Below are 27,282 nucleotides of genomic sequence, written 5' to 3'. Positions count from 1 at the left end.
GCTTTTACCACTTTTGTTTCCTTTCTTGTCTCCCCCCCCACCCAAACTTAGATTTTTGCCATTACTTAAGGGACGATTTGGGTGCCAAGAGGGGTTATAATTTAGAACGGGTATAGGCTTGTAGCATTGGTTCTTGAAAGAAAAAGGTTTAAGGCTCAAAAAGGGTTAGCTAGGGATTATATCATTGGTAGGGTATGGAGTTGTTCGACTATTATTTGGATCAAGGAGAGCCTATAATCACTTCTCAAGTCGAATTTCACTCAAAATTTTGCCTCAACAAACATTCAGGGCAAGTTCTAGACCATTGGCTCGGGACTTGGACTCACAATTTGATTTCTCACCACACACACTCAAGGATTGCTAAAGACATAAGAGTCGGGGTCCCACACCAACCTTAGACACGATTGAGGACACAATAGTCCCGAAAGACCACATGATGTTTGTTTGGTCAAAACAAAGTCTCAAGGTCACTACTTTCACCATCCTAAACACAACCACTTGTCTTTGACCATGGGATCAAAGGCAAATGTGTTAGGCCCAAGTGAAGCTTTGCTTGAGGTACCCTTAACTATAAACTACTAAAAACAAAAGAAAAATAAAAAACGGACTCAAACCCTTAAGAAAGTTATCACGCCATCCATCATCGGGAAGAGCCACCCGGTTCGTATAATACTCCACCCTTGGAAAGAACCGTGACATTAAGAAAACCAAGGGCTTATTGAAAGCACCAAACCCGAAACAAAAAGGCTGCGAGCCTATCTACTAACTAAGAATGAAAAATTTGTACGAAAATAGAAAATAGAATGAATATTTACAATCGGGGATTAGAATATACAACGGGGGATGAATATATATACAAGAATGTAACTTTACATACAGACCAAAGAGAAGATAAAAAGTGCGATAAAAGTAACTAAATGTTAAGTTATATACAGACCAAATAAAAAAATCAACAGAAATATAAACTAAGTCAACTAATATATACAATCATTCGGATAAAAAGATAAAAAAGTAGGGCGCACCCCCACAAATAAAAGTTAGCATTGTCCCCAATGCCAACTAAACAAATAAGCAATCAAAAATCAAGAGGAAATGATATAGGAGCTCCCTAAGCCTCGTCTGTATACATGGGAACATGAGTGGTCCCCGGGTCCTCTGTATGTACGGGAACCTCAAACTGGTTCCCGATCTCCTGCTGCTCAACTGCTGGGACTGAGCCTGGACCTGGACGGGCTGAATATATGGAGCAACATGTGGCTGACTAGAGGAGACCTCCTATGGGTCTGCCAACCGGATGACAGCCTCGTCTGCACTAGGGAGCTTCCTCTTCTTCCTAGGAAGCCTCTGAGTCTGCTCCTGCTGTGGCTCTGCTACTGGTGCTACTGATGGGTCCTCAAATAGCAAGTCTAAAGGCAGTTGGTCTGCCATTAGTTTGTCAACATCCTCTCTCAGTGCCTTCACAGACTCCTTGGAAGCCCGTGTTTTGTGTAGCTTCTTGTGTTCCCTAGTAATCTCCCTAAGGGCCTTGCCATGTGAATCCACTGCCTTAGCCAAGGCAGCTTGAGAATCGAGGATCTTTTGCTGGTTGGCAAGAATCTCCTTAAGTGCATCCTCGATAGGCTAGGGCACCTACATTGGCTGTGGTGCCAACTGAGCCGCAATGGTAGAAGTCAAAGGGGAGAACTTGGATGAAGCAGTCAGCATCCAGTTGTTCAAGCTATGAAGTGTCTGGCTCAGTTGGTGGGCTGTGATATGATGGGCCCGGGAAGATGGAATCCCCGGGCCAGCTGAAGTAGAGAGACCAATAGTAGTGGAAAGTCCGGGAGGCATGTCAGCAACTGTGGAAGTAGGCTCAGTGGAGGGCTCTACCACAACCGGCTCTTCAGACTGGCCGGTTGGGGTAGAAGTAGACGGCTTGTAATTTTTGTTCTTGGGGTTGTCTGATCCTTTCAAACTGTACCAGGAGAACGGAGCCACAGGTTTAACCTTGGCGTCAAACGCTCTTTTCTCCACCTCCAAGTCCCGAAAATACATAGTGAGGGTGCTGGGAAAAGGGTAGTTCCGGTCATGCTCAACCCCCACTGCAGAAATGATGCGGGACATCACATTGCCCACATTGATAGGATATCTCGCCATAATAGAAGCAACAAGAATGGCCCGGGCAAGTGGAATAGTCTGATCATGGGTAGTGGGGTCGAGCTGACTGCACACGAAAGTCAACCACCCTCTAGCCCCAAAGTTGAAAGTTCTCCGAAGTATTTTGGCCCCTGTTTGTCGCCACTCTAGAACCGTAACTGGGATTGCCAGGTATGAAGCTAACCACGGACGAACCTCCTCACCTATTGCTAACTTTTCATTGTAAAGGGACTCATCTTAATCATTGAACCTCAAGTATTCATTCAGTGCCTTCTCGGTAAATACCACATTTTTGTTTCTCACTTTGGTCACCTTAGTGCCCTTCAAGATGTGGGCCACATTGCTATAGAACTCCTTGAACATATACTCATTCGCCTTCACACAATTGTCTTTAAAGAACTCCCAACCCATTCGAGCCTGAAACTGTCTATGCACATTGGGGTGTAGGGGTAGAAGGTCTTTGCCAATGAAGCTCCTCTCAAGAATCAACTTCCATGATGGCCACCATTCTTTAAACTTGTGGAACGCCACTTGGCTGACGAATATATCTTCCTAAATAGCGGGATTCCTAGTCCGGTTAACCCCCCAACTTGAGGCACACCACCCCCAGGTAACTCCCTATCTCTCTCATCACCCTTAGCACCTTCTCCAGATAGTGACATTGTGGGAGAGGTAGAGTATTCATCCCCACTACCTGCTGCTAAGCCCTCAGACGACCCAGAAGAAATGTTGATTGAGGCTCGAGCAATGGGGGAAGATGGATGAGTGTCTTTGTGTATGGCGTTTTCTGGATACGGGATGTAAAGAGGGACTGAATCTGAAGAGATCTCCCGTGATGGCTCATACTCATTCCCCGAGTTGTCATTGGCTCTATCAGCTGCTTTGATTGCTTTACTCATTTCTTTTATGTTTTTTCTAGCCTGGGGAGTACGTTTTACCATCCTTTGCTTCCCTCTCTAGGAGGAATTACCTCGCCCGGGTTGTTTACCACCTCCACCTCGTTGTTTGACCATTATCTGCAAACATACACATCTAACATGGTTAGTATCAGCACAGGCAGTGAAACAAGTGTTGAAATTGAACTGCAGACATTAGATTACATGTTGTAGAAACAGTTACAGAATAGAGCACCGTGTCCCGCACAAACAGGAGTGCGGCCGTAGTGGGAGCACCGCGCAAAGGCATTCGTGGTCCGCATGGGGATAAGACCCCTGAAAATATCTCTCTGAATCTCCTCACCGCGGCCCGCACAAACAGTACTACAGCCGCATTCAGGGCACTGCGGACCGCACAAAAGCGACCGCGGTCCGCACTGAGGTAAGGAATGTAACACCACCTCTCTAAATCCAATCACCGCAGCCCGCACAAAGTAGCACCGCGGCCGCGGTGGCCCAGCACGGACCACATAAAGTGCAATGCGGCCGCGCTGGGCATAGGTTTACTTTCAGTCACTCGGGCACCACGGTCCACGCAAAATGGTAATGCGGACCGTGTTAGGGCACCGCGGACCGCACAAAAGCGATCGCGGGTCGCGGAGAGTGTTTTTCAGAGGCATTAAGTTAGGGCTTAAATTTTTTTTGCTATTTGTTTTCAAGTTTTCCACCTAACTTGTCACTACTCCTTTTACCCAGTTCACAAAGGTCTCTAAACACACAATATCCAACCATTACACATTTATTGGCTAACAAATGAAATAAAAATGGGAAGAAGAAGAGACTCTAGCTACTGGGCATGAAAAACAAAACGAAATTATAATATAAAACAAAGAAAGATGATGAAATGTTACCAGATTGTGATGTTGAGATACAATTAATCAGGTTAAGCAAGAATTACTATCAGAAGAGAGAGTGAATAATAGTTTTTAGGGGTCTGAGTGTAAAAAGTTCGAAAAGGGTAAATAGTGACCCATGGGTTCTATTTATAGAAAAATAGTGGGACCCAGACTTACCTACCAGCGCGGCCGCACAAAATCGACCGCGGACCTCACTGGGTTTGTTCAAATGAAGATTGAGTAGGCAACCTCCGTGAAACGCACAAAACAGACCACGGCCATGGAGGTCCACTGCGGACCGCACTAAATGGAATGCGGCCGCGGTGACAAACTTCAGAGAGCACCACTTTTCACCATCACCAGTGCAGACCACACAAAAGCAACCGCGGTCGCACTGGCAATCTTCAGAGGTTGTTCACTTTTTTTTCAAACTATTTTACACTGCATAAACTCAATCCCTGCAACATCTCACAATCAGTTAGCTCAAAAACCAAACCTACACTACCAAGAAAACACAGAAAACAACAAAAAGAAAAAGACATGGGTTGCCTCTCAAGCAGCGCCTGATTTAACGTCGCGGCACGACGCATGTTACCAACACATCACTTTAGATGGAGAAGTGCCACCACATGTCCATCATCAAATTTCCTAAGATAATGCTTGACCCGATGTCCATTGACTCTAAATACTTCACCATTCTTGTTCCTTAGATCAAGAGCACCAAATGGGGTCACGAACACAACTTCAAACGGCCCACTCCACTTTGACTTGAGCTTACCCGGAAACAGACATAACCGGGAATTAAACAAGAGAACCATATCTCCAACCTTGAACTCCTTACCCCGAGCATATTTGTCGTGAAGGTACTTCATTTTGTCCTTGTACAAGGATGAGCTGGAGTAGGCATGGAATCTAAACTCATCAAGCTCATTAAGTTGTTCAACCCGCAGATTTGCCGCAACATCCCATTCTAAGTTCAACTTCCTCAAAGCCCACATGGCCTTGTGCTCTAATTCCATGGGAAGATGACAAACTTTTCCAAACACCAACCTATACGATGACATACCAATTGGAGTTTTGTAAGCCGTCCGATAAGCCCAAAGAGCGTCATCCAACTTTTTCAACCAATCGGTCCTATTAGCATTGATAGTTTTAGACAAGATACTTTTAATTTCTCTGTTGGAGACTTCCACTTGGTCACTAGCTTGAGGATGATAGGGGGTCGAAACCTTATGATTGACACCGTACTTAGAAAGTAATGTGTCGAAAGCCTTGTTGCAAAAGTGAGACCCCCATCACTAATGATAGCACGAGGAGTGCCAAACCTTGTGAAGATACTCTTTTTCAAAAATGCCACAACATTCCGGGCTTCATTGTTGGGCAAAGCCACGACTTCAACCCATTTTGAGACATAGTCCACCGCCACGAGAATGTAAGTGTTCCCATAAGAGCTCACAAAAAGACCCATGAAATCTATGCCCCAAACATCAAAAATATCCACTTCGAGAATTGTATTGAGGGGCATCTCATCCCTTTTTGAAATTCCGCCGGCTCTTTGGCGCTCATCATATCTCTTTACCAAATCACCCGCATTTTTGAACAAGGTGGGCCAATAATATCCGCAACTAAGCACTTTAAAAGCCATTCTCGCCCCGCCATGATGGCCACCATAGGGTGAAGAATGGCAAGCCTCTAGGATACTTAATTGTTCTTCCTCCGGGACACATATACGAATCACACCATTCGTGCAAATCTTGAACAAGTACGGCTCATCCCAATAGAAATCCAAACTATCCCTCTTGAGCTTTTTCTTTTGGTTAGAAGAGAGCTCACACGGGATTATTCCGGTCACAAGGTAATTGGCAACATCGGCAAACCATGGCATATCTTTCATTGAAACCGCAAGGAGTTGTTCATAGGGAAATGAATCATTGATCTCAAGGCTGTCACAACGCCTCCCCTCCTCCTCCAAATGGGACAAGTGGTCCGCCACTTGATTCTCACTACCCTTCCGGTCAACAATTTCTAAATCAAACTCTTGAAGAAGTAATACCCATCTCATCAATCTCGCCTTGGAGTCTTTCTTGGTCATCAAATACCTAAGGGCGGCGTGATCGGTGTGCACTATAACTTTGGCCCCCACAAGGTAAGGTCGAAACTTTTCCATAGCAAACACAATATCCAACAATTCTTTCTCGATGACTGTATAGTTTCTTTGAGCCTCATACATGGGCTTGCTTGCGTAGTACACCTGATGAAACATCTTGTTGATTCTTTGGCCCAAAACAGCCTCAACCGCAACGTCACTAGCATCACACATGAGCTCAAAAGGCAAGCTCCAATTTGGTGAGCTTGAGAAGCTTGAATGATTGCATACAACTCTCATCGAACAAGAACTTTTCATCTTTCTCTAGAAACTTGCACAACGGATGTACCACTTTAGAAAAATCCTTTATGAACCTCCGGTAGAAACCCGCGTGCCCAAGGAAACTCCTCGCCCCTTTGACAGAAGTAGGGGGAGGGAGCCTCAAAATAACCTTAATCTTGTCCTTATCAACTTCAATTCCTCGCTTCGAGATCTTGTGACCCAGCACTATACCTCCTTCTACCATAAAATGGCACTTTTCCCAATTGAGAACAAGGTTGGTGTCTTCACATCGGGCCAACACTCTATCCAAGTTTACCAAGCACTCCTCAAAAAAATCCCCAACCACGCTAAAATCATCCATGAAGACCTCCAAGATATCCTCCTCCATGTCGGTAAAAATAGCCATCATGCAATGTTGGAAGGTCGCCGGAGCATTACACAATCCAAATGGCATTCTAGAGAAGGCGAATGTGCCATAAGGACATGTAAAGGTGGTCTTCTCTTGGTCCTCCGGGGCAACTAGAATTTGATTGTACCCCGAGTAACCATCCATAAAGCAATAGAAAACCCGGCTCGCAAGACGATCAAGCATTTGGTCAAGGAATGGCAATGGGAAGTGATCTTTTCTAGTCACCTTGTTCAGCTTCCGGTAATCCATACAAACTCTCCACTCGGTGACCGTTCTAGTGGGAATGAGCTCATTGTTATCATTGGTCACCACGGTCATACCACCCTTCTTTAGAACACACTGCACCGGAGAAGTCCACGAACTGTCAGAAATAGGATAAACCACCCCAGCATCTAGCCACTTGATAACATCTTTCTTCACCACATCTTACATCGCCTCATTTAATCTTCTTTGATGCTCCAAGGAAGGCTTTGCATCCTCCTCCAAGATGATTTTGTGCATGCAAAATGCGTGGCTTATTCCCCGAATATCAGCTAGAGTCCATCCGATTGCCCTTTTCCACTTTTGAAGAACCGCCAAGGTGGCCTCAACCTGCATGTTAGTAAGGCAAAAAGAAAGAATAACAGGTAAAGTAGAATTTGAACCCAAGAATTCATACCTGAGGTGTTGAGGAAGTAGCTTCAACTCCAACACCGGTGGCTCCTCAATTGACAGCTTTCTTGGTGGAGTTTTACGGTTTTCAAGATCCAAAGATAGCCGTCTAGGCTCATAAGAATATGGACCCATACCATGCAATGCATTCACGCACTCCACTCTACTAGCATCATCATTGACATCCATATTAAGAAGCATGACCTCAAGGGGTTCTTCGACATGGATCATGGAACTTGTGTCATCCACTATCACAGCGGTGACAATGTCCAAAAATGAACACACCTCCGTGCTATTGGGTTGTCTCATTGATTTGAAAACATGGAATACCACCTTCTCATCCCCCACTCGAAAAGTCAACTCACCTGCTTCAACATTAACCAATGTCTTCCCCGTAGCTAGGAAAGGTCTATCAAGAATAATCGACACTTCAAAGTCCATCTCACAATCCAATATGACAAAGTCGGCCGACAATATAAACTTATGCACTCGAACAAGTACATCATCGATTATGCCCAAAGGTCGCTTCATCGATCGATCCGCCATTTGAAGTCTCATTGAGATAGGTCGAGGTTGTCCAATTCCCAAAGTCTTGAAGACTGAGTACGACATCAAATTTATGCTAGCCCCCAAGTCACAAAGGGCCTTGGCAAAATCCGCACTTCCGATAGTACAAGGGATAGTAAAGGCTCCGGGGTCCTCAAGCTTGAGTGCCATTGAATGCACTATGGCACTCACTTGATGAGTCACTTTAATTGTTTCGCACTCCATCGACCTTTCTTTGTTACCAAATCTTTCATGAACTTAGCGTACCCTGGCATTTGCTCAAGTGCCTCCACCAAAGGCACATTGATTGTGAGGCTCTTCATCATGTCAATGAACTTTTTGAATTTATTGTCACTCTTTTGCTTTGCTAACCGTTGAGGATAAGGTGGAGGTGGCCTAGGCAAAGGTGTCTTGGCCTTTTGTACAACCGGCTCGGGCATGGCAATCACGTGTTCCCTAGACGGGTTTACGACATCTTGAGTCTCTACCTCGGCTTCATCATCAATATCAATCCGCACATCATTGTTCACATTTTGATTAACCATATCATCAACAGTCAAAGGTACATCATCATTCCGTAACTCGACATTTTCATCCATATCTTGCTTTTGCTTTGAGGCATTCACATCACTGCCTCTCCCACTTCTTGTTGTAACCACCATCACATGAATATTATTCCCACCCTTCGGGTTCACCACCGTATCACTTGGTAGAGCATCCTTGGGATGAGTATTCAATGCTTGAGAGATTTGGCCTAATTGCACCTCCAAGTTTCGGATAGATGTGTTATGAGAAGCTAATTGGGCATCAGAATCTTGGTTCTTTTTCATCATTTGCTCGAACATGCTTTTAATTCTCCCTATATCACTACCGGAAGAACTCGGACCTTGAGAAGGAAAAGGGGGGCGGATTGTTCGGTTGTTGGTACATGGGGGGCCTTTGAAAACCTTACCCCCGGTTGCCTTGGTTACCGCTATTGTTCCACCCTCCTTGATTGTTGTTGTTGCCCCAATTATTGTTATTACCATTCCAATTCCCTTGGTTGCTTTGATTACCCCAATTGTTGTTTTGGTTGTTATTATTCCAATTACCACCGCCTTGTTGTTGATTGTTGTTATTCCAATTACCTCCGCCTTGTTGTTGATTGCCCCAATTTCCTTGAGGACGTCATTGTTGATTCGAAGAGTTGCCTCTATTCCCTTGGTAGTTATTGACATATTGGACCTCTTCGCTTTGATCATCATAGCACTCATTTGAATAACCACCACCATCATTGTTGTTGTCATATTGTTCACAATTACCTTGAGGTTGTTGTCCTCTTTGCCTCCTTTTCAACATAGAAACACCTTCCATTGCATTGACTTGGCGCGGGTTTTGGACTTGTTGCAATTGCGCCTTTGCCAATTGATTTATAGTTGTTGTAAGCTCGGCAATAGCTTGGCCATGAACGTGAAATTCCTTGCGCAAATGGATGACCATGGGGTCACCTTGGGTCACATTTGCTTGGCTTTGCCATGCCGAAGAGGTGTCGGCCATTTCATCAAGTACATCACATGCCTCTTGGTAAGAAAGTTTCATAAAGTTCCCTCCGGCCAATTGGTTCACAATGCATTGATTCGTGGTGTTGATGCCCCGATAAAAGGTTTGTTGAATCATAGCCTCGGTCATGTCGTTATTAGGGCACTCTTTTACCATTGTTCTATATCTTTCCCATATCTCATGCAAAGGTTCTGTTGGCTCTTGCTTGAAAGCTAGAATTTCATCCCGAAGAGCCACCATATGACTTGGAGAAAAGAACTTGGCAATAAATTTATCCGCCAATTCATCCCATGTTGTAATAGAATAATTGGGGAGCCTTTCCAACCAATCCAATGTTTTACCCCGAAGAGAGAATGAGAAAAGCCTCAATATCAACGCATCCTCAGACACGTTTGTCTGCTTGCTACCCCAGCATGTATCCACGAACCCCTTCAAGTGCTTGTAGGCATTTTTATCGGAGGCGCCCGTGAAATACCCTCTTTGCTCGAGCAAGGTCAACATAACATTTGTGATTTGAAAATTCTCCGCCCGGATTCGGGGAGGAACAATAGCACTAGCATATCATTGATTTGGTAAAACTCTGGGAGCCACTCTCGGTGGTGCCGGAGGAGGGTCTGGAATATTGTTGTTCTTAATTGCATTTACATTGGCATTTCGGCCTCTCCGTGGAACTTGAGGTAAGACCTCATCTTGGTCTAGATCCTCTACCTCCTTCCCCGCTATCACATTGCCGAGAGGGTCATTTGCATTAAGAGCCATTTGTACCTGATTGATCGACACAAACAAAATTAGTAAACAGGAAGGAAAGAGAAGCAAAACACAAAACTAAATAAACAGATAGTCAACACCATAAGCTCCCCGGCAACGGCGCCAAAAAGTGATCGTAGCCAACTCGACGCTACACTAAGGTAAGAAGAGCGGGTCGCAATAGCTTTTACCCGATATGAAGGTTGGGATCGATTTCCTCAGGGAGATAGTAATGGAGTTGGATTGTCTATCTATCCTAGAGATGTGTTTTACTCCTAATGTCACTTCAAATATTTTCGGGTTTTCAAATTATAACTATTTTTATAAAACTATTAATTAACTCTAAATTATGCTACGAGAATATTGCTAAGTTGTATCTAATGGGAAGAAGGGCACTAGGGTCGTGACACTACCTAGGTGGCTAATTGACGGGTAGATGTTACTAAGGTTCGATTGACATAATTGGGGCTTATGCTATAACCGTTGCACAATTTTACCCACTCTCACACCTCTCGGTAGAGAGAGTGATTTTGCCCAATTGACTCTCTTGAGACCAAATGGGTAGGCAAATTAGACCAAGCAACTAGGGTTCAAGTAGGGTAATTACTCTCTCGAGGTTTAGCCCGTTAATTGGGACTATCATTTCTCATGAGTCCATCCCAATTCCTTGTTGGGTTAATTTTGAGGTCATAGACTCTCTTTATCAAGAAGAATTAAACCCACAAGGCTTGAATCAGTGTTTGCAACCACCAATTCTAGATTAAAACATAAAACCAACCCAAATAGCAAACACCCATAGTCAATCTCACACTAGATGGCAACACCCATCAATTTTCCACACTAGGGTTGAGCCACAACCCTAGCTAATGGGTTTATCTACTCATGCTAGATAAAGAAATTGAAGAAATAGATGAAGAACTAAGCATATTGATTAATTGCTAAAATTAATCTACAAGAATTTGTTGTAAATGTAAAGCAAAAGTGCCAAAAATGGCTACAAAAGTCGGTCTCACGAGCGCAGCTATCAACTGATATATCTGAATACCTAAAAAATGTTAAAATGTTCTATTTATACTAAGATGGAAAAACTGGACAAAAATACACATGCGGGGTCAGTGTGAGCCGCATTAAATGGACTGCGGCCGCACTGGGCTCACTTTTGCTTCTCTGAACTTAGGCTCCGCGGACCGCGTAAAATGGACTGCGACCGCAGAGGGAGCTGGTGCGGTACGCGCACTCACGACCGCGGACCACATGGCACCGACTTTGAAAACTTCATCTCTCTGAATCTCATAACCGCGGACCGCACAAAAGAGTAGTGCAGTCGCGGAGCCTTCACCGCAGACCGCGAGATGTGTACTGCGGCCGCTCTTCTTCTAGCCTAAATCACCAACTCTCTGAACCACCTAGTGCGGCCGCATTCCATTTTGTGTGGTCCGCACTAGGCCTTCTTTTCTTAAATTTCTTGGTCTTTGATACTTGAGCAGGTTTCACTCCTTTTTTTGAGCCAATCTTTGACAGTTCGTTACTTTATCGATCAAACCTGCAATCAAGCACAACTTGTAAGCCTTTTAGGACTATTTTATAACAATATATGATCAAAGAATAGGCAAGTAGGGGAATAAAATATGTTAAAATCTTAACTTATCAGTAACTCCCTTGGAAATTCTGGAGGCATCACATCTTTGAATTTCTTCAGCAAATCTCCAACACAATTCGGGTCCTCAATCTGCACATCTGGCTTGACTTTAATGAGTGTAGTGAGGTAAGTCTCCTCACCCTTCTTCAAGCCCTTCTCAAATACAATGGCAAAAATCAAAGAAGCAATCCTGGCGTTCTTTTTTTCATCCCCGTAGGGCCGAATACCTTTCACAAAGCCGGGGTTTTTCTCCTCCATGAACATAAGTCCATCTAAATGAGGAATTGGAGCGACTTTATTCTTCTTTAGAAAATCAATTCCCAACAGCACATTGAAGTCATCCAATGGCACAACAGTCATGTTGAACTTTCTAGACCAATGGCCCAATATCACCGAGACATCCAATGCCACTCCATAACCAGGTTGCGCCTTTGAGTTCACAGCCTTCATCTTCGTCAGACACTTTATCACTTGCAGTCTATACTCTTAAACAGTTCTACAGGTAACAAAGGTGTGCGTGGCTCCAGTATCAACCATTGTCATGACACTGTTATTTTTGATTTTCAGATCCACATACATTAGTGTGGAATAAGCATCAGCCAAATTATCCCCCGTAGCATTCACGTATGCAACTTATTCCTTGGCAGCATATTCTTCATCATTCGCCATAGTCACACAAGCCAAAGTGTTCAACAGCCGCAATGGATTCACATAGGCAGCAACTTCCAGTTCCTTTCCTTGTTTCTCCTCTTCAGCAAGAAGAGCATTAATCTTCCTTGATTTGGACAGTTTCGTGCATGATGTCCAGGTTTTTGACATGTCCAACAAACCTTTTCACCACCCATTAGCCTGTTTGTTTTTTATGAAGAAGCACCCATATTGCTCTTGCCTTTGTCATTTCCATCCTGCTCCCGATTGTCCTTCTTCCAATCTTTACCCTTCTCATTTTTCTTTGACTTAGAAGAAGAGGCAGGATCAGAAGTTAGACCTTTGAGTGAAAATCCACCAATGCATATGTTGCCATAATTGCACTAGGCAGATCTTTAACTTTCTGCCTACGAATTTTGTTTTGTGCCCCTCCTTGCATTCCAAAAATGAAATTGTGAAATTTATCCTCATCCGACATGTTTTGGATGTCTAGACACAAAGATGAAAAATCTTTCACATAGTCCCGAATGGAACCAGTCTGTCTCAACTGCTTCAAGTGATCCCTAGCAACCCAAGACGAGTTGTTAGGCAAGAACTTATCCCTCAGCGCGTCACGAAGTTTCTCCCAAGTGTCAACCTTGGGCCTGCCAGCACTTTCATCATCTGTATTTTTCATATGCCACCACAATATTGTATCTCCTCTAAAATAACGCACTTCCATAGTCACTTTATCCTTCTCCAGGATGTGAGCAGTAGCGAAGTAATGCTCTAAGTCCCATAAGAAATTTTTCAGTTTCTTGGAGCCTCTCACGCCATCAAATACCTTTGGTTCTAGAATCTTAATTTTGGTGTGTTCTTCACCTCCTTGGGGCACATTTGCAACAGCCCGTCGGAGGATCTGAATCTCTATTTTAAGATCCTTGTTCTCCTTCTGTAATTTTTCCAACTGCTCTGCAGTAGTTTCCTGGAAAGCCTGCAATTTCACTAGTTGGGTATCAACACTTTCACGGACGTATTGAAGTTCTGTGTTGACACCGTGAATCTGCGTCAGAAAATCCACCAGATCTACCGCGTCATCCGTTATTCCCACCAGCGCCTTCAACTTCTGAAGCCTTTCACAAAGTTATGCATTTCCATCCATGATAATTCCAAGATCTTGCCGACGTGCTCTGATACCAGTTGTTACAGTGTCAATTTTTTTGTTTTGACACTGTACGGCAGTCACACAATAATGACTCAACCTTCTTCTTTTTCCCTCACTTTTTGGCTTAACACTTATATTATGATAGCACAAAGAAATTTCAGACAAGGCACACAACTTACAGGAATTTCTTCTCAACTTTGTATTAACTCGTGCTACAAAGAAACACATAAGCACAACCTTACAAAAAGAGTCAAAGGCAGCCAACACTCTGCCTTGATAATCTGCCTAACGTAATAATATATAGGCAACGTTTTTGGCTCTAGACTTATCTAAAACCTAACAGTTGACATCCCCAACTGCAAGAGATTTTAAATTTCGAATTTCAAACAAGACAACTTCCCATAGCCACAATGCTAGAAAACAGGAAACTGCTCCAACTGGCCAACTGCCCTGTATGTGCGTGGCACATGGGCGCAACCTTCGAATTTTGGCGCCAAAGGCCAACTCTGTCATGTCTTCGCGCCAAACCCCCATGCATCATGCCTTTGCGCGCATGTCTGTCACTGCCGCTTGTCCAGCTCGCCCATGACACTACCTTGTCCACGCCCATTTGCCTTGCCACGCACTGCCTTAACTTGCCATAGTTTTTCTAGCCTTTGCTATGTTTCTACTGCCCGTTGTCTTTGCCTTGCCATGGACACGCCAATGCCATGGTCTTGTCATACCTTGGCACCTTAGCCACATGCCGTCGTGCCACGGTCCATACCCATCGACACCTGCTCATGTCGGATATCTTTGTCAACATGATGCCACAGTCATCATATGGCCGTGCCGAGATCCATCATGTCAATCCCTCAACACGCCCATGCTATGTTCGATCAATCAAGCCGAGAGGCTAACAGTAGGCTTATTCTTTTTGGAAACTATATGACATTGGGTGTATTGAGATCTAGAAATATTAACTTCACACAATATTCTTTGCTTAAACCTGACGAGAGATTGAAGATAGATCTAAAATTGAGAAATTTATCGTTCTTTACTTTCGGTATTATTTTGATTATTTTAACTCTTTTATTGTGTTACATTAAGTTGCATTCAATTAAATTGCTAATGTATGTTAGATTTTTAGCATCCACAACAATTCATAATTCAATGAACCCAATGGCTATCATGCAATCTAATAAATTGTTACTTCCTATTTAATTGCTCCAATACAACACTTAGGCTCTGTTTGACCATGAGTTTTGCCAAAATAAATTTGGGATTTATTTTAAAACTCATGTTTGGTCATAAATTTTGCTCATATTTTGGCAAAATCACAAACCCCAAATCCCAAAATCACCCCAATTGTTGATTTTGGGCCAAAATCCCAAAACTTGGGAATTATATACATGTTTTTCCAAAATAAAGTTGAAAAATATGTTTTAAAAACGTATGTCCAAACACATTTTCATCTTCAAACCAAAATTCACCTAAATTAGATTTTTCAAAATAAATTTAGGATTTATGGCCAAACGCTAGCTAAATATTTTGTCATCACTAATCATAATTTTAAAAAAAAACTAAAATAGGAAAATTTTGTAGTAACGTAAATAAACAATAGAGAAAGGTCAACGCCTTTCCTTAAATGTGGGACCAAACTGTAAATAAAATAAAGAAGAAATCATAAAAGAACAAAACTAGTGGGGTCCATCTAGGATGAAGGAATAAATAAAATTGACGCAAATTAAAAAAATTCAGCAATTCCATAACCCTCATCAACAAAAGCTCCACACCTGAAATTCTCACTCTCCCCCTTTTTCCCCAAAAACGCTTTCAGTATATGGAAGATCTTGAAGCAGAAGAAGAAGAAGGAGAAATAGCAGAAAAAGAAGAATCATTTCCCTTCCTTCTTTAAGAACAAAGAATCAAATGAACATGCCCTAATTGCCGACTCAATAATTGTTCCAATATTATTCCTATTTATATATTTGGTTTACACAGCCTCAGAAGAATCTAAAGGGAAAGGGGTAAGAGTGAGAGAGATACAAAGAGAGCTATGGGGAAAGGACAATTTTCTATTCGCCGGAGGAAGAAAGCGATGGTGCCGCCTCCGCCGGTGGTAAATGGGGCGGCTGCCAACAATTCAATTGTGGGAGCGGCAGGGACTAGTAAAGTGGTGAAGAAGAAGGTCGGTGGAGCGAGGTTGTGGATGAGATTTGATAAGCGGGGTCAATCGAAGTTGATAGAGTGGGATAAGAGCGCTATCATCAAACGTGCTGGAATTCCTGCTAGGGACTTGAGAATTCTTGGCACAATCTTCTCTCACTCCTCTAGCATTCTTGGTAATATTAATTTCTTTTGCCCCTTTTAACTGCTTATAAATTTGTTCATGTGTTTCCAACTATAACAATAAATATCTGAACTTTTATGTTTAGCTTAACTGTAGGAAGCTTAACCATTATGTTTAGCTTACATGTGTATCTTCTAGCATTTGCTTGTACCTAGTAGAATGCTTTAAAAAAATGTGATATTGGGTTTCGAGGAATTGAAAAGCTCCTTTCTTTTAACTTGCAGCAAGGGAGAAGGCCATGGTTGTCAATTTGGAGTTTATAAGAGCCATAATTACCGCTGAAGAGGTATTGTTGCTTGATTCTCTACGTCAAGAGGTTCTCCCATTTGTGGATCAATTGAGGCAACAACTTCCTCATAAAAGTCTTTCAAAGGTTGATGGTACTAGTGCTGAACAAGATAATGAAGGACAATTTCCAACTGCTGGAAACTGGTTATCTGTTCCAGAAGCTGTCGAAGGTCTGCAGGCTGAGCTCTCTTTTGAGTTTCAGGTGTTGGAGGTTGCCTTAGAGGTTGTTTGTACATTCTTAGACTCTAGCGTGGTAGAGCTGGAGAGAGATGCTTACCCAGTTTTGGATGAACTGGCTATGAATGTTAGCACGAAGAATCTTGAGCAAGTGAGAAGTTTAAAAAGCAATCTTACTCGTTTACTTGCCAGAGTGCAGAAGGTATTCTTATCTGTTTTTTTCCCTGTTGCTATTGAAACATGATAAAGGTCTTATCTTCTAGTAATTTCTGTTCATTTCTTGACATTATGGATATAGTTTCCCACTTTGTGTAACACCCTTATGCACAAGTCAGATAATGAATAGATTTCAGTGCTAAGGTGTTCATAGTTGGCTGTTGGAAATTTGTTTGACCAGGAAAAGAACTTGTTACTTGTTGTCATCATCTAATGCAGACTTACTAGTAAAGTACTTCATATTCATTGTGTTATGGCTTATTGGGTGAACAACTATTGGTATCAGTTTGTACACCTTAAACACAAACCACGTTCAATTTTAATAGCCCTTGTTGCTCACTTTAAGTTAATCTTCCTGATGCCTCCTCTTAAGTATTGAGTTCATTTGTAGTGCAATCTGTCTGCCTTATGTTGGACCAAATTTTGCACATATACTCGGGAATGTGCTGGCTATTGAAATGGTATGATAGCCTGTACAAAACAATTTTTGGGGAGGAGACATATAAGGAGCCTTTTCTACTTTAGTTCTCTTACTTTTGATTCGTAAATTGGAGGGTTTAATATTCATGTGGGCTACATTGATGAACTCAATTGTAGTGTTCTCTTCCATGACACTTGTCTGTGCTCTGATTATTCTGTGTTATGCTTACAATGGTAAAGATTTTTTGATGATAGGTTAGAGATGAAATTGAACACCTTTTAGATGACAATGAAGACATGGCTCAGTTGTACTTGACAAGGAAATGGATTCAGAATTAGTAAACTGAGGCTCATTTGGGAACTATTGTTTCAAATAGCTTTATTCCTGTTGCACCGCATCTTCGTAGGCTTAATTCTGCCAGAAGCAGAAGTGGAAGTTTGGTGAGCAACCATTTTAATGAAAATGATGTGGAGGATCTGGAGATGTTGCTCGATGCCTACTTTATGCAGCTGGAAGGCACTCGCAACAAGATATTATCTGTAAGTATTTTGTTCACCCACCCCCCCAAAACCCAAAAAAATATGCTCGCATCCCTTGCATTTTTTTGCGTCTTTTTATGTTGGTAATGGCATAGACTTGTTGCTCCTCTTTCCTGTTGACAGTTACGATTATACTTTTAAACAAGTTACACATATAAGAGAAGAATTAAATAAGGTGTTCATACCTTTAAGGAACCTCAATTTTGCCCCATCAACTAGGATTTTTTTATGATATGAATCTTGATTTAAGTATCTTTATATTGAAAATGATGTCGTGTACCCTTAATTCCTCTTGATATTTGATAATGAAAAGGGGGAAAGAAGCTTGTAGTCTCCTTATTTCTTGGCTGTAAGACATGTCTTCCTCAATAATCGATCTTTGCAGCATATTCCGGTAAAGCAGTAAGGTAAAGAAAGCTTTCCAGACTTGGGAAAGAAACTGAAGAATTAAAAGAATTGAAATAATAGCTGCATCACTTTCTTAATTTGACATTGCAATACCTTGCTAATTCCAACTGCAGATATACAGCTCTCAGTTTAATCTACTGCCTCTGCTTTTCCCTCATTTTCTTTTGTTAGGTTTCCTCTTGGGCCCCTATAATAGTCAGATGAGATAATGTGCAATGTCCCCTCTCTCTCTCTCTCTCGAGATCAATCCCCCCCCCTCCCTTCATTTGGAATGAAAACCATGCGAGGGACTGGGTTATCAGGAGCTTAGCATTCTCTAAAAGACCTAATATCATCTACCAATTAGTAATGATGAATAAGTTGATGCACAATTTATTAACTCTCTCTTCTTAAGTAGTATAAGTACAATTTGTAAACTCTCTTCTTACTTTTCTGTTATTTTGGTCTGCATTTGAATCATGTCTGTGGTCTTCCTTGTTTTGTTCTGCATCCTTCAATCCCCTGTTATTGTATAATTTACAGGTCCGTGAGTACATTGATGACACAGAAGATTACGTCAATATCCAACTCGACAATCAGCGTAATGAACTTATTCAGCTGCAGTTGACATTGACCATTGCATCATTTGCTATAGCTATGGAGATGTTGATAGCTGGGTGGTTTGGCATGAATATACCTTGTACCTTATACCACACTGAGGGGGTATTTTGGCCTTTTGTAACAGGCATCACAATAGGTTGTATAATACTCTTCCTTCTTATCTTAGGATATGCAAGATGGAAGAAGCTGCTTGGGTCATGAATTCCTCTATTGTCAAGGTTTACAAGTTGTATTAATACAAATCCAGAGCTTGATTTTGCTCTGCGTGAGCCATACGTGATACCTTCACTCAATGTGCTCTTGTTATACTTGCCCTTTGCAAATAGAATACTAGGCAAGGGCTGTAGACCGAGAGGAGTTAGTGTTGCATAAGGTTAGGGGTAAGGGGGGTAAATGACCCCCCTCCCTCGGTATTTTTCTTGTAAGAAGGTACCCAATTTATTTTAGATATTTTTGCAATCAATGATACTATGCTTCTTATCCGGCGTATTGAACTCAGTTCTCATCCGCCTCTCTTTCTTATGATGGAATCAAATCTTACTTCTTCTTTTTTATCCCAGCGGCCTTTCTCTCTTCATCACCAATTAGATAAACACCCTTATCTTTTCCGTTACTCAAATAAAGCCTCAGTTCTGATGTTGTGGTCCTTTGTGATTTTTACTACGTAGTTGATATTTTTACTATTAGCTAGATATGCAGAAAGCTTTCAGATGCTTCATAGAATTAGTATGTGATTATTATGTCAAGTGCTGATGTTGACTGAGGTGTTGTTCTGTACAACTGGTTTGCTATAGCACTGTTGTGATTATGCTTTCCTTGAACGAAGGGTTCTGTCTTTCGGAAACAGCCTCTCTACCTGCATAAGTTAGGGATAATGTTTGTGTACACAGTACCCTTTCTAGATCCAACTTGTAGGATTACACTGGCTATGTTGTTGTTGTTGGTTTGCTATAGCACGGTGGGAACTTATAGCTTGTTTGACCAAGCTTTTAGAAGTTTTAAGTGCTTTTCTCAAACACTTCAACTTTCAAAAAAAGCTTCTTTTTTTTTTGAAAAAAAAAAGTTTTGGACTTGGAGAAGTTTGGCCAAACAGACTATTAATTTGAAATAAAGTCTGTACCGGAAAGGGGTCAAGGATGCCAAAACCAGAGTATATATAGTACGAGCGTTCACCCGTCACACTCTTTCCAACCTATATTTTATAAAGATTGCACTTTGTGCTTTAATATTTATATCTTACACTAGACATGATGCATATTTTGGGAAGTTATTCATTGCCCAATTCAAAAAGAAAAAAATATACACCTTTCTCAGTAAGATATTAAATAAAGGCTTGTTATTGGAAACTATAATGTGAGAGTTGGGACTGCCACAATGAGCTGTATGAATTCTGTCACACACCACTAGTTGGGTGGAATACTAAATAATGAGCTATACTCATAACAAATAATTCTGACAATTTTTAATACTAATAATATACTTTAGTACAGATTGCTAAAAAAGCCTGAGTTGGGAAACGGGTGGCATTAATCTTCTATTCATGATAATATCCATAAAAACAAATAATTATAAAATAAACGCGTTTGTTATTACTAAACTTAAAACAATTATCAACGCTATAAGTAGAAAGTTAAAAAAAGTAAAATATTATATACGTCGTAATTTTTTATCGAGGAAATATAATTTTTTTTGTCAATATGAATAAAACAAAATACTTAATTTTTGCATAAAAATAAAAATAGTCACTTTACTCTTGGCGCTAAATTCATTTTTATTTTGACATGATTGCAACTTGCAACACTTTTGATGTAGTTTTTGATCATATAATTCATTTAATAAATATCCTAGTAATATGTTCAATGTAGCCGCAAAAGTAGATTAAACTAAAATATACTATGATAAATGAACGTGTTAAATAGATTAGGGGCTGTTTCACGAATAACGAAAACTTGTGGGGCTGAGACAGTAAAAATAAAGAAAGCAATAAAACAGGTCATTTTGGGCAGTATACCTTTTCAACGGGAAAGAAGTAGATTGTCAAATAAGAAGAAGAAAGAAAGAAGAAAAAGATTGGATAAAAAAGAAGAAATCTGAGCTCCTGAATTGATTAATTCTCCATTGTACCTGAAATCACATTGCAAATTTCTTCATTATCAATTAAAGGTCAGCATTTTTCGTTGGAAAAATGAAAATATGTCCATATGTTCGTTAAGTAGTTTTTTTTTTGGTTATTTGATCGATTTTAAGGCGTTTGTTTGGTTTTTATGAAAATGTGAGCAAAAGTTGAGGAAGAAAATTTTGGAGAAAAGGTTGATCTTTTTTTTTCTTCGTGTGATTAATTGGCACTTCTTTGTTTAAGGGTGGAGAATTTGATTAAACCTAGCAAGTTTATGCTTTGAAGTTTGAGATTTGGGGAAAAAGCAGTTTTTCTTCTTCAATTTTTCTGGTCGTTTAACTGGTTTTGTATATGGCAATAATTTAACTGATGAATGGGGAAAAAATTTCTTGTCCAAGTAGCATACATAAAAAAGAAGAAGAAGATAATTTCACACAAAACTATGATTGTTAGATTGTACTCGATCATATATATCGAAGCAAGTTATGATTGTTAATTTGGTAGAAGGTTGATGAACTTATTGGGATATAAGGATGGGTGCTCATGTTATACACTATTTGTAAATAGAGATTTATCTTGAAGAGCCTGCAGTGTGGCTACACTTTGACCTTTTGATTGTTTAAATTTACGTAAAGATGGAGCGCTTTCCCATTTCCCATGGCAAATAGATAATGTTGATAAAATCAATTCGTTGTGCTGCTGTGCTATGGTTTGCAATCATGCTTTGCAGACCGCTTCAAGTGCGGCAGGCTTTAATTAATTTCTTGAACTTGGATGCTTGGAGTTTGTTTGGTCATTATTGGGAATGAACCTTCATTGACATGGAAAGAATTCTTCTCATTGAAGTGTACAAAGGGGGGGGGGGGTGTCTCCTCGCAAAGCTTCCATGGATTACTTAGTCATCAAACAAATGAGTGACATGAGTTTACAAGATGGTAACACATTCTGTTGCTTTGTTGTCCTTTCTAGCAGCCGAAATAGTAGCTCTCCAGGGGAAATGAGCTTATCTTTGTGCCCCACCTAGGCGGTTTCATGAGTACATCAATTGTTGCTTCCTTTCCAGATGGACTATTTCAAATAGTGAGCATCGGCGCTCCAGATTCTTTTGTAACTTTTCAAGTTTAGAATCAAACAACCTCTTACATAGTCTTGACCCAATTGGTATATTATCCAGTGATCTTACGAGGAGCGGAACATACACAAGAATTCCAAGCCAAATATGCGACTTATGGAGTCTTTCTCCTTCCAACAGAGATAATGGCAATTTCCAACCTCCTTAGCTCCCTTCCTTGTGAGATAAATTTGCTTTGCTAACTGCTTCCAGCCTGAGAAGCATACATTTAGCCTAATCTTCATGTGAAAATTCATGTTTGAGTCGTGACGTACAAAGAGAATATTTTGACCATTGCCAATACTAATATGATGAAAAGAAAGTCCAAGTTAAAGCTATTTAGCTTCTTCTGCTTTTCATGTCCCAAGTGATACCAGCTGGAAGAAGGATCTAGATGAGCTAAAATAGTGCTTCTTTCTTCCACATAACAGTACAATTACGGAAAAGTCTACCTGCATGTTACAGCATTAGGAAACAATTCTTGTCCTTTTGAATAAGGTTATGAACTTGTGATTAATTTTTCTTTCCGTTGTTAATTTTTCTGTGGGTGCTTTCGCCCATTCATTTGTGGTGGTAGTCTTGGGCTTGTCCGTTAGGGCGGTTCAAGGTGTTGTCTCATTTCCAGCATAAATCACTTTGTAGATAGGATAGTCTAAATTTGGAACCATTAAATTACTTTTAGTACAGAGCTGTAGAAAACATAATGGTTTCGAACAGTTACTGGATTCTGACACAATCCATGTCCCACACATTACCTCCTCATTCCATATCAAAAACAGAAAGGAAAAAGAAAGAGGAAATGTAAGAATGAGCCTCCTCCCCGGAGGCTGTAGCCTGTCTCTATATTTTTGATTGCTTTTGCAGTTCCAAATGGGAGGCATTTTTTCCTCTTCACCCAACGCTTGTGTTCCTTCTTCACCTTTTCTTCCTTGTTCCCCTTTTTATTCTTTCTTGGTTGCTCGGAATAAGGTATTTGTGCTTCATTGTTCCGATCCTATAAGGGCCAGAAACTCTACCTTGAAAATGAACAGAAATTAATACAAGATCTCAAAAGATTGCAAGGCTTGAAGCTCATAAATGAATGATTTAGAGATTCCCAATGGATCATCCATATTGATGCAATCTGGAATGAACCGGGAATTCCCTGAATACTCGAAAATTTCGGAAGGCTAGATTTTCTAGAAAGATCATGGTTTCTTAGAATTTGATTATATCCCATTGGCGGGACTGCTATTTGTTCATATAGTTAATGGAACAGAATGTTTGTAGTGCCTATTGTTGCTTCATCTCCTTTAGTTTTAGGTTTGGAATCTGACTCGTATTTATTGGAAAAGAAATTCGGGATTTGGTCGTGATACTTCGCTTCCTAAATAATGAGATTGTCTTTACAGGGACCCATGTTGTTCACAAAGTGTATTTTTGTTTTTCATTTTTACTGTGTTTGCCTTTATCAAGAGCTGTTAACTTTTGAAGGTTTACTTATCCCACTTTCATATGTATGTTCTTTTTCTTATAAGGAAAATACCTGGTGTTTTAGGAAGGCTAGATTTTCCAGAAAGATCATGGTTTCTTTGAATTTGATTATATCCCATTGACGGGACTGCTATTCGTTCATATAGTTAATGGTGCAGAATGTTTTCAGTGCCTATTGTTGCCTCATCTCCTTTAGTTTGGGTCTGGAATCTGACTCGTAATTATTGGAAAAGAAATTTGGGATTTGGTCGTGATACTCCGCTTGCTAAATAATGGGATCTTTACAGGGAACCCGTGCTGTTCACAAAGTGTTCTTTCTATTTTTTATTTTTACTGGATTTGCCTTTATCAAGAGCTGTTATACTTTTGAAGGTTTACTTATCCCACTTTCAAATATATGTTCTTTATCTTATAGGGATCTTGTGCGCTTTGCTATGGCGAACACTAAGGGGCCATCTAGTATGAGAAGTTTGATGTACAACGGAAGGTGCTCTTTACTGCCTCCTAAAAGTCCATTTCCTAGCATGGCCCCGTCTTATCTCGATTATGTTCCCAGTTCTGCTGTCAACCAAAAGGGCATCCTGAAACCCAGAGATGGAAATTCACATCATCAGCGTACTTCCTCTGAAAGCTGTCTTATAGAGGAGCAACCCTCTTGGTTGGACGATCTTCTTAATGAGCCAGAAACTCCTGTACGCAGAGGCAGCCATCGACGCTCATCAAGTGACTCCTTTGCATATTTTGATGCTGCTAACATTGCAGGCGTAGATTACATAGCTCAAGTGGATAACAAGTTCGGAAATATGACTCGTATTCCTTCCTGGGGGTCACAAGACTTTGACTATTACAAAGATGCTCGGCATGCTGTTTCTTATGTTGATCAAAACTCCTCAATCCAACGGAAGAATAGGACAAAGGATGCATCTTCAAATACAGTATTGCATCTCCGTAACCTTTCCTCTCCTAGGGAAGATCTCTGTATTCAGAGCTCTGGATCACCTTGCCCCCCACAAGACGGAGACAGGCCTAAATCTGCAGGAAGCGACAAGCAGAATTTAGCCGAATCTGGCAAAGGGTCTGTTGAGAAAAAAGATTCCTCTCAAAGCAAGAGTTCTTCATCAGAAACTGACACGAAACGTGCAAAGCAGTAAGTTTAAGGCACTTTACAACCCTCCCCCCCCCCCCACACACACACACACACACACAAAAAAAAAAAAAATTGGAAAGGGAAAGGGGATATGCTTTAGAAAAACACATCCATACAGAGTATGCCATTTGGATGACATGGTAAATAGTCCGTATTCATGCCATCTCAACTTGAGCTGTTTCTCTTCGGTACCAAATTTACTTCAATCCTTTCCAGTTATTTTCTCATCTTCAAGATTTTTATTCCATATTTTTGCATTCTTAAGTAACTCCAAAGTTGCGACTTATTACCACAAACGTGTGCTTAATCAGACTTCGCTTTTCGTCATCTTAACATGAATCAAGTGGCTTTGTCTAATTAAGTTGACATGGAGTATTTTTATTTAGCTGTAAATCTCTATTAAAATGTAAATTGTCCTATAATTGTGTATTTTGAGAAAAAAAAAAGTCAGTAATTTCCTTCTCATTCTGTTGGGCATTCTCAGGATGTTACTTAAAACATTTTAAGCAGAAGTGTCCCCCCCCCCTCCCCCTCTCCCCCCCCCCCAAAAAAAAAAAAAAAAAAAAAAGATAAACAGTATGAAGTTTATTAACCTTAAAAAATATCATGAAACACAGGCAATTTGCTCAACGATCAAGGGTCTTCTAGCTTCAGTACATAGCTGAACTGGAAAGAAACGTACAAGTTTTGCAGGCATGTATCAGCTGAACCTTTGAAATACGTACACCAGCACCTTGATGTGAAATGGATGTTGCCTTTTCATAAAATTTGTAAATCTGACTAGTTGCTATGATTTCAGGCTGAAAGTTCTGAAGTGTCTGCAGAGCTTGAATTTCTTAACCAGCAGAATCTTATCCTCAGCATGGAGAATAAAGCCCTAAAGCAGCGCCTAGAAAGTTTAGCTCAGGAACAGCTTATAAAGTATTGTAAGTTTCTTTCTCTTTTGTACTGAACTATTCAACTTGTTTCCTGTGTTGTAGACTTAACTATTTTGATAAACATGTTTTAGAGCAGGTATTGTGAATGCGAACCCTACATAGCTGGGAGTTAGGTTTATCTGAATTAAGTATCATATGATTTGATGTTTTCCACTGTGAATAAAAGTATAACTGCTAGATATTGGTATCCGAGCAATGTTCAATTTGATTAGCAAAATAGCTATCTCCAGGAAATTTGGTGACAATTAGTGGTCATCCCACAATACATCATTTTTGGTGGGAGGACAATGAGCTTGCTGAAAATCCACGACTCTTTGAATTAATAATTTTGTTTAATTGCTTTTCTTTTCCCTATGTGCGGGAAACTGAAATAGTCTTCCTTGAAATCTTGTACTACTATAATTAGCAAATATGTCCCTTTGAAAAGCATAACTATGCTTGCTGGGACTCGATCGGTTATTATCTGCTATAAGATGGAAATCTGACCAGGTCAAAGTTTCTTGAGAAAAAAAACAGTGCTAGTCTTTTCTACTGCATCTGGATGACCTTAATGTGAACTTGTCCCAGTTTGCTTTTTCAAACCTTCAAATAGCTAAATTTACCTTTGTAAAGAAATACAAAGGATGAATGTTATTCTTATTTACCTTTGGAGCAATCATAGCATACATATAAACATAGATGATTGTATGATTTTGTGGAGTACGATATCGTTGTTTAGATCCTTCGTTATCATATATCTCTTTTGTACCTTTTTTTGGTAACATTGAGATTTGAGAGTTACTTTACTTGTCCAAATGAAAGAAAGAGAAGGAACGTTCGAGTTTGCAACTATAAGATGCTAAATAATTGATCTTTCTCATTAAAAAAATTGATGCTAAATAATTGATCTTTAATTTCCCCTAAGTGGAGTTCTTTTTCCTTGATTCAAAGACTTACAGGAAACTACCATAGTTGAATTAACTATTTTGAATTTTATGAGATACTGGTCTTTGGGATCGGAGCAGTTAAACGTTTATATAGCCGGTACTTTATTTCATCAGTTTCATCAAAAACTACCACTCATAAATTTCCCATGCAGTGGAGCATGAAGTTCTGGAAAGAGAAAGAGGAAGGCTGCGAGCATTGTATCAGCAACAACAGCAGCCACAACAACTATCTTCCAGCCATCGCCGCAACACCAGTAGGGATCTCGATCAGCAATTTGCAAACCTCTCTTTGAGACAAAAAGAGGCCGACCATGATCCTGTTTCAGGACAACTTCACATTTGACCGGAAATTAGCTACGACTTCAATCACAGCTTACTGACTTTCCCTCGTCTGATTTTGCCATGGAGTGACAAAAGTTCACAAATTCCATTGTGTCCGCGATCAAGACGAGGTCTTGCCTCTCTTGAGCTTACCTTTAATGGGGTTGCTCTTCTACTATCTAGAATTGGTTCTAATTCTTGTGACAACATGTGTCTTTACATCAACATTCGTTAAGCTTTTACGCGCACCTGGTGGTCAATGCTAAAGAATAGCATTTATGACAGTTGACTCACCTGAGGTGGTTGATTCCAGCATGTATGTTCCAAGTGATTACTCCCGTGAGAAATTAGGGTTTTCCCATTCAACAAAAACAAAAATTCGACATTCGATATGAAGAAGAAGAAATTCAGGGATATACACTTCCCATATCAAAGATAAATCTTTCAACTTCTGTAAATTCTACAACGTACGATCCCAATTGTTATCTCTTGATGATCTAAACTAGTTATCAAAATACAGAAAAATAGACATTAAAATAATAAACGAATTACTGTTTCCAATCAATCAACAAATCATTCAATCCTCTGTTTCTTACCTTACCCTTACTATTACTAACAAAACCAGCATTCTTGTTCTCCAAGTAAAGAATTCTGTTGTTCACAGCATCAAG

At 40.5% G+C, this 27,282-nt stretch overlaps 3 protein-coding genes across 4 annotated transcripts; 2 read left to right on the top strand and 1 right to left on the bottom strand.

Moving 5' to 3' along the window:
- Positions 1 to 12,788: 12,788 nt before the first annotated feature.
- LOC138877554 (uncharacterized) lies at positions 12,789 to 14,382 on the bottom strand. Its single transcript, XM_070157172.1, has 2 exons — positions 14,324 to 14,382; positions 12,789 to 13,566 (listed from the first exon to the last, which is right to left on the bottom strand). Exons 1-2 carry the CDS (start codon positions 14,380 to 14,382, stop codon positions 12,789 to 12,791), a joined length of 837 nt encoding a protein of 278 aa, XP_070013273.1.
- A 1,389-nt stretch (positions 14,383 to 15,771) lies between these two features.
- Positions 15,772 to 18,789, top strand: LOC104249560 (magnesium transporter MRS2-4-like). The gene is given in 4 exon segments (XM_070161340.1): positions 15,772 to 15,922; positions 16,155 to 16,597; positions 17,287 to 17,571; positions 18,502 to 18,789. Coding segments are annotated over 4 exon segments (1,140 nt in total). The 5' UTR covers positions 15,772 to 15,789; the 3' UTR covers positions 18,781 to 18,789.
- A 1,820-nt stretch (positions 18,790 to 20,609) lies between these two features.
- On the top strand, positions 20,610 to 27,027 carry LOC104248246 (uncharacterized protein At4g06598-like). Of its 2 annotated transcripts, XR_011403378.1 has the most exons (5): positions 20,610 to 20,742; positions 23,695 to 24,426; positions 25,044 to 25,119; positions 25,226 to 25,352; positions 26,443 to 27,027. XR_011403378.1 is itself a non-coding variant. In XM_070161337.1 (4 exons), the coding sequence occupies exons 2-3, from the start codon at positions 23,714 to 23,716 to the stop codon at positions 25,305 to 25,307; spliced, it is 795 nt and encodes a 264-aa protein (XP_070017438.1). In that variant the 5' UTR covers positions 20,610 to 20,742; positions 23,695 to 23,713; the 3' UTR covers positions 25,308 to 25,352; positions 26,443 to 27,027. The 2 variants fall into 2 exon arrangements, 1 of the variants encoding a protein (XP_070017438.1); XM_070161337.1 differs by lacking the exon at positions 25,044 to 25,119.
- Positions 27,028 to 27,282: the final 255 nt, after the last annotated feature.

Source organism: Nicotiana sylvestris, chromosome 1, assembly GCF_000393655.2.
Source record: "Nicotiana sylvestris chromosome 1, ASM39365v2, whole genome shotgun sequence".
NCBI lineage: Eukaryota > Viridiplantae > Streptophyta > Magnoliopsida > Solanales > Solanaceae > Nicotiana > Nicotiana sylvestris.
Note: the sequence above shows the minus strand (reverse complement) of the source record. Positions and strands in the feature narration are given on the sequence as shown.